The sequence below is a fragment of the Chrysemys picta genome, chromosome 12, assembly GCF_011386835.1.
Source record: "Chrysemys picta bellii isolate R12L10 chromosome 12, ASM1138683v2, whole genome shotgun sequence".
In the NCBI taxonomy this organism is placed as follows: domain Eukaryota; kingdom Metazoa; phylum Chordata; order Testudines; family Emydidae; genus Chrysemys; species Chrysemys picta.
The window spans coordinates 19,880,884-19,888,997 of NC_088802.1; the positions used below are offsets into that span (position 1 = coordinate 19,880,884).

Consider the following 8,114-nt stretch of genomic DNA (forward strand, 5'->3'; position numbering starts at 1 on the left):
ATTTCAGCATTCTACCATTTTGTGAGGTTTTTGGAGAAACTTTATTCCCAGTTTTGGGGGAGTTCAAATTCGATTTACAGAGTCCAAGGCCAGAAGGGACCATAGTGACTGTCTAGTCTGACCTCCTGTATAACCCAGCCCAGAGAACATCCCCAAGATAATACCTAGAGAAGATCCTTTAGAAAAACATCCAATCCTGATTTGAAAATTGTCAATGATGGAATCTACAAAATAATCAATTAATAACAAACTAAGCGAGATATTCAAAGTGGATTAATGGAGCTGGGCACTCCTCTCCTGTAGAAAGCCAATGAGATTTAGACACACAAATCCAGTATGTTCCTTTGAATATTTCAGCCTATCTGGATAAAGAGAGCATGCAGTTACTTTGTAGTAGATAAACTCTATGAGGGGTAGAAACTCACATTCCTCACGCCATAGAGCATTCACTAGCTGATGATGATGAGACTCCGCCATGGGCAGGTTATTTGAGAATTGTCCTCTATAGGGCCTCTTAGACTTTCCTCTGAATCAGGTGGTACTGGCCACTGTCAGGGACAGAATACAGGACTGGATGATCCATGTGTCTTACCCAGTTAGACAGTTCCTATGACAAGCAGAATATTGCACCCAGGTCAACTCAAATGCATTTAATTTAGTTTAATTACTCATTATTAAAGCTGGTCAACAATAAAAAATATATTTTTGTGGGAAATGTCATTTTTTTGTTTTCATAGAAACATCCCATAATATTGCTTTTGGATGAGGGGTGGGCAAAAAAATAAAACTTGTCCCTGAATAGTGTTTGGTTTTCAATAACCTTCTCTAGTAAAAATGCAAGTTTATGGTAAATATTTTCTAGATTTGAAAAAAGATTTCTGATATTGAAAACTTTACCCCAAAAATTACTCTGAAATGTTGCCTAATTCAGCTAAAATCTTACAGAATTAATTTTTTTTAATCTACCATTTTGTAAGGTTTTTAGAGAATTTTTTCTCCAATTTTGGTGGAGTTGGAATTAGATTAATAGATTCCAAGGCCAGAAGGGGCCATAGTGACGGTCTAGTCTGGCTTCCTGTATAACCCAGCCCAGAGAACATCCCCTAGAGCAGATCCTTTAGAAAAACATCCAATCTTGATTTGAAAGTTGTCAGTGATGGAATCTACAAAATAAGTAATTAATAATAAACTAAGTGAGACATTCAAAGGGGATTAATGGAGCTGGGTACTCCTCTCCTGTTGAAAGCCAATGGGATTTAGACACACAAATCCAGTAGGTTCCTTTGAATATTCCAGTTTATCTGGATAATGAGAGCATACAGTTACTTTGTAATAGATAAAACAATATGAATGGTAGAAACTCACCTTCCTCACGCCATAGACCATTCACTAGCTGATGATGATGAGACTCCACCAAGGGCAGGTCATTCAAGAATTCTCCTCTATAGCACCTTGTAGACTTTCCTCTGAATCAGGTGGTACTGGCCACTGTCAGGGACAGAATACTGGACTGGATGGTCCAAATGTCTGACCCAGTTAGACAGTTCCTATGATAAGCAGATGTTGTCAAATAAAATTGCGGTGAATGTTGCACCCACATCAACTCATGTGCGTTTAATTTAGTTTTAATTACTCAGTATTAAAACTGGTCAAAAATGAAAATTATATTTTTGTGGGAAATGTCATTGTTTTGTTTTCATACAAACATACTATAATATTGATTTTGGATGGGGGGTGGGCAAAAAAATGAAACTGGAGACTGAAAAGTGTTTGGTTTTCAATAACTTTCTCTACTACCATGCCACTTTATCATAAATATGTTCTAGTTTTGGGAAAAGATTTCTGATTTTGAAAACTTTTCCACAATAACCTGAATAAATATACAAAAAAGTTTTCCATCTCCAGGTTTTTATAAAAACAGAACCAAAACCAGCTTCCCCCCACGAACAAACAAAAACCTATAGAAAAATGAGTTCTAAATGATTTTTTTCCACACCAAAATTATTTTCAAGAACAAGCAATTTTTCTTTAAAAAGCTGTTTTGACAGGAAGATATTTTTGAGCATCTCCACTAATTATGAATTATCCTCCAAGTTGTAATTATTAACCTCATTGGATGGATGACAAACTGAGGAATGGAGTTTGAGGAACAAGGAGATGAAAGCTGCCCTGAGGAGACTGACTGAATGTAGGTAATTCACCAAGAATTAATTTTCTGTCTTTCTCTAATAAAAGTTGGCTTACTTAGTGTACATCTTAACTACCCGCCGGATCAGCGGGTAGCGATCGATCTATCGAGGATCGATTTATCGTGTCTAGTGTAGACGTGATAAAATTGATCCCCGATTGCTCTGCCGTGGACTCCGGAACTCCACCGCAGCAAGAGGCGGAAGTGGAGTTGATGGGGGAGCAGCAGCGGTCGACTCACCACCGTCCTCACGGGCAGGTGAATTGACCTAAAATCGCCGACTTCAGCTATACGCTATTCGCGTAGCTGAAGTTGTGTATCTTAGGTCGACCCACCCACCCCCGCCCCTATAGTGTAGACCTAGCCTTAGTATCTGTTCATTAATGTCAGTTATTTCCATGACCACACAGCTTGAACACAAACAGGTCTGATTCTGGGAACATCCCATAATATTGCTTTTGGATGAGGGTGGGCAAAGAAATGAAACTGGAGTCTGAAAAGTGTTTGGTTGTCAATAATCTTCTCTAGTAAAAATGCAAGTTTATGGTAAACATTTTATAGATCTGGGAAAAGATTTCTGATATTGAAAACTTTTCCATCCAAACCTGAAAAAATATACAAAAATGTTTTCCATTTCCAGGTTTTCATAATACCGAAAACGACTTCCCCCAATCATCACCACTCATTATGAATTATCCTCCAAGTAACTATTATTCCCATTGGACAGATGACAAACTGAGGAATGGAGCGGTGAAGGGACTGAACAAAGTCAGGGGAATAGTTGGGATCAGATCTCAGGACACCTTGACCCTTAGCTTTTTAATAATTAATTAATTATCTGATAGTTGCACGTGATATAAGAGGCCCATTATATTATGTAAGACACAGTCTCCACCCCAAAGAGCTTACAGTAGAAAAGACAGGCAAAGGGTGGGAGGAGAAAGACAGCCCTAGGGAATGACTTTCCCAAGGTAACACAGCAGGTCAGCGGCAGGGCTAGGTATTGTTGCCAGATGTCTGGAGTACAGTCCTGTGTGCCCTTAGTGTTTGCCTCACAATCTTTCCTCTAGATCCTGCTGCTTTGTTTTAATTGTGATTATTTTAGTTTCTTAAAACTCTCCAGGGAACTAGAGGGCAAGAAAATTAATTCTTGCCTCTGAGCCCTTGAGGGCTCCAGGGAGTGAGTCCGACAAACCCGTAGGAAACATACATGGATAAATCACCTTCCCGCAGCACCAACGTTTTTGACACACACTTCATCTGCAGAGAGCACAGATCTCAGTGTATTTGCAGCAGCTCAGCCTCAGTATGGGGGGAACAGCCTCTCATAATACAGTGATAGGGGCATTAGATAGAGAGATAGATCGATAGAGGGGTGTGCATGGGGCTGGAGAGAGAGAGGGGTAACCAATGGCAGTCTGTAGATGGAGGAGAAAAGACATCTCAGTCTGGGAGGATTCCACACACACTGGCACCGTAAGTTTGCTCTTGCAATGAAATATATTTGTGAGTTACAGAGTGGCATTTTAAGGAAGAAATTGTAAGTGCCAATAGATTTTTTTTCATATTTTTACTCTTACCTCAATTTGGGCATGAGAAACTCAGGCAGTCCAAAGCATTTACCTTAGGAAAGAGGGAGCAGAATATTCGTGCCTCAGTTTCATTCTATTGGGAGTGGGGGAATTGATCAAATTGACACACGTATATTTGAGAATGGATGGAGGGTTTACATTAAAATTGTCCAAAAATTGTAACAAACACTATTGACTTGTTGTTGCTTTTCTCTCTGTATACATTAGTTTCTTGTTATTTCTGTCTATCTGTCTGTTTATACTTTTCTCTCTATATTAGTTTGTTTATAATTTTCTATATACCTGTTAGTTTGGGTTCATTCTGTTTTTCTCTCTCACTCTCTGTATCTTTTCTTACTTGTGTCTCTGTTAGTTTGTTGTTAGATCTATCAAACTATCTATCTATCTATCTAGCATCAGTTTGTGTCTAGTTCTCAGTTTATTGTTTCATTTGTCTATTAGATTGCTGCAAAGGTAGTTGAGTCAAGTGGGTTAGCAGTAGTGAGGACGAGGACCCTGGATTCAATCCCCAGCTCTGGAAAGGGAGTGGGGTCAAGAGGGTAAGAGTAGCAAGGACTGAGAGCCAGGACTCCTGAGTTTTAAATGTGGCTCTGGGAGGAAATTCAGTCCAGTGTGTAGAGGAGCCAGAACTGGGGGGTTCTATTTCTGTCTCTCATAAAGACTGTGGGACTGGCACCCCTCATAACTTAAAGCTGAGTGGTTTGGGTACTCGTATGGACTGTGACAAACTCAGATTTAATCCCTCCCTCTGACTGATGAAGAGAAGGGATTTGAATTCCCAATTTACAGGAGGGTGCCTGAGCCGCTAGGCTATGGGCTGTTCTGAAATGAGACTGTCTCAGTCTCTCCTGTTGAAGCTGCTCCACTTTGTATCAATAATTAAATAGTCATTGGGGCAGGGACTTGAACTTGGCTTTACCAGACAGCAAGTACCACGCTGGAGAATCAATCTCACTTGCGTTCGCTGTCCCAATGACTCTCCATTGTCACTCGCAGCAATCATTCCTGTTGGCAATGGAGAGTCACTGGGACAGAGGCTGAGGGCAGTCTAATGTACACACTAGTGGAGGGAACTATGAGTCATGACACCTCACTTTGTTCCCAGCTCTGGGAGGGAGCTGAGTCCAGTGAGTAAAGCCAGAACTCTTGGCCTGTATTTCCAGCTCCGGGAGGGGTGTTGGATTTAGTGGGTTAGAGCAGGGAGCGAAATGGGAGTCAGCACTCCTGGTTTCTCTTCCAAGCTCTGGGAGGGAGTTTAGCTGAGTGGATAGAGAAGCAGGAGGGGAGCCGGAACATTTGTCTCTCGCAATGAGGGTGGAAATTCGGCTAGAAGGGGGGACGAGGCATCAGGACTCCTGAACTGTATTTATACACCATTATACATTGTTCCCCCACCTCTGGGTGACAGAGGTATAGAAATACCTCAAAAGCAATTTTTCCTAATTCTCCTCTCCATCACCCAGGTGTAAATTAGGAGTAACTGCACTGGAGTCTATTGAGCTGATTCTACTTTCTCTCACCCCAGTGAAAATCAGGAGTAACTCAGTTGGAATCAGTGGGACTGTTTCCCCCATTCTCATTCCCATATTACTTCAATCTTCAGAAGCTAAGGGTCTGACTCAAGGAAATTAAGGTGGTTTTCACAAAAGGAGAGTTATTTTACTGATCTAATCCTGGCCCTTGCTCTTGTCCCTCCCTCTGCAACCATCATATGATGTCCTGAGAAAGAAAATGTCCAACCGAACCACCATGACCGAGTTCCTTCTCCTGGGATTCTCTGATGTTCGGGAGCTGCAGATTTGGCACTTTGTGGGGTTTCTAGTGATGTACTTGGCAGCCCTGGTGGGGAATCTTCTTATCTTCATGGCCATCGCCTTCGACCACCACCTTCACACCCCCATGTACTTCTTCCTAATGAATCTATCCATCCTAGACCTTGGCTCCATCTCTGTCACTGTCCCCAAATCCATGGCCAACTCCCTCATGAACACCAGGTCCATTTCCTATGCTGGATGTGTTGTCCAAGTCTTTTTCCTAGTCTTCTTTGTGACAGCGGATTTTTCCCTTCTCTGTGTCATGGCGTATGACCGATATGTTGCCATCTGCCAACCACTGCACTATGACACAATGATGAACAGCAGAGCTTGTGTCCAAATGGCAGCTGGTGCCTGGATCAGTGGGATTCTCAACTCTGTACTACACACCGGGAACACATTTGCATTGACCTTCTGTGGAGGCAACATGGTGGATCAGTTCTTCTGTGAAATCCCCCAGCTACTGAAGCTCACGTGCTCTGACTCCTATCTGAGTGAAGGTTGGGTTCTTTCATTTAGTGTGTGTTCAGTCTTAGTCTGCTTTGTTTTTATGATTGTGTCCTATGTTCAGCTCTTCAAATCAGTGCTCAGAATCCCCTCTGAGCAGGGACGACATAAAGCCTTCTCCACCTGCCTTCCTCACCTCACTGTGGTCTCCTTGTTTGTTTGCACTGCCTCCTTTGCTTACCTGAAACCCACCTCCAGCTCCCCATCTGCTCTGGATCTTGTGGCGGCTGTTCTTTATTCCGTATTGCCACCAATCGTTAATCCAGTTATCTACAGCATGAGGAACAAAGAGATCAAAGCTGCTCTGAGGAGACTGACTGGGTATAGGAATTCACCAAGAATTAATTTTCTGTCTTTCTCTAATTAAAGTTTGCTTATGTAGTACCTTTAGGTATTCATTAATGTCAGTTATTTTCATAACCACACAGATTGCACACAAACACGTCTGATTTTGACCTAGTTGCACCAATGCAAATCTAGATTAACTCCGCTGATGTCACTGCCGCTGGGGTGATTTACACCAGTAGAAAATCTGGTCCAGTTGTGGAGTAAATGGGTGTAAATTGTGTGCAGGAGAGGAATCAGACTTTCATTCTGTGCCAAAACAATATCCGTTACAATGCTTGGCCACTTGCGCTTGTTCCATGGCCACTGAAAAGAATATGGGAGCTGTCTTGCTTGTGTGTATAAATCAGGGTGTGGCTTAATTGGAACCAGAGGAGTCAGACTGGTGTAAGACTGGGGTAGGTGAGAGAAGACATTTGGGGTAGATCCTCAACACATCAGTGTAGTTCCATTGACTTTGGTGGCACAAAATCAAATTGCAGCATCTGTGGAGCTGACCTACTGCCTCCAATGGAGCAGTATATTCATTGCCACCGGCTGGGGACTGGGCCCATTGCCTTATAAACCACCATTCATGGCCTAACCACTAGGCGGGGGACAAGAGGCCAGACTGTGTTAGCTCACATGTACATTCGGGCGTGTGGGAGATGGAGAGACTGGCTAGAAATTACAGGGAGGTTTCTAACCACCAGCAGGGCGAGGTTCTTGAGCAGCCTCACAATAGGAGTTCTGGGGGTCCAATGACTGAATTAGTTTGAAGAGAGAGCTGGACACATGTCTGAGTTGGATTGTATGTCGGACACATGTCTGAGTGGGATTCTATGTCGGGGCTGCTTGTGATGGTGGCAGGTAGGGCTCATCAGCCCTGGGGCTCAGTTGTGGCGTATGTCTTATGTTCTCAAAAGCTCATGCTTCAGGGTTTCATCTGGCTCCTGGCAGGGGTCAGGAAGGGATTCCTCCCATCAACCCAGTGTATTCTGGGAGTGTTTTTTTTACATCTCTGAAGCATTGGGCAGCCCGGGCTGGAGATGGGACATTGGGCGGGATGTGCCAGGGCTCTGAGAGTACACCGAGCCATTCTCTCTTTCTCTGGTTCTTTGCTGGCTGGTTCTTGCCCACATCCTTAGGGTTTAACTGATCATCCTGTGGGGGTCAGGAAGGAATTCCCCCCCGGTCAGATTGGCAGGGACATTCTGGGTGGTCACTTTCCTCAGAAGCGTGTGGTGCAGATCACTTGCCAGGATTTTCTGGGTGTATTTCAATCATTTCCCTGCCATTAAGGGGGCCTCAGGCTCTGGTGCCCCTCAGTCTCTCCTATTATCAGGTTTATTCCTGGATCATCTCAGACATGCCCATTCCTAGTCCCTCTGCACCCTGGAGACCAAAGATGCATGGCATTGGCAGGGGTGTGTGTGTTGCTCTCAGCTCAGGTTGGTAGAGCTGGTCAAAGTAACTTGTCTTTGGGAAATGGTTTCCTCAACCTGTTCATGACAAATGCTGCATTTGGATCACAGAATGCCCCTTGGGAACTGCCACCTGTTGTGACTGGACTACTTCTGAGCCTGTCTTCCCTGCCAGCTTGGGACTTTAGTGCCTTGACTGGTTTGAGCCCGACATGCTAGCCTGGTACAAACACAGACCCAGGTCTGAACCACATCCGCCAAAAGC

General features: G+C 43.5%; 1 protein-coding gene across 1 annotated transcript; it reads left to right on the forward strand.

The window, feature by feature from the left end:
• The first annotated feature begins 5,511 nt into the window (after positions 1-5,511).
• LOC135974528 (olfactory receptor 14A16-like) lies at positions 5,512-6,468 on the forward strand. Its single transcript, XM_065562953.1, has one exon. The coding sequence runs from the start codon at positions 5,512-5,514 to the stop codon at positions 6,466-6,468; it is 957 nt and encodes a 318-aa protein (XP_065419025.1).
• The last annotated feature ends 1,646 nt before the right edge of the window (positions 6,469-8,114 follow it).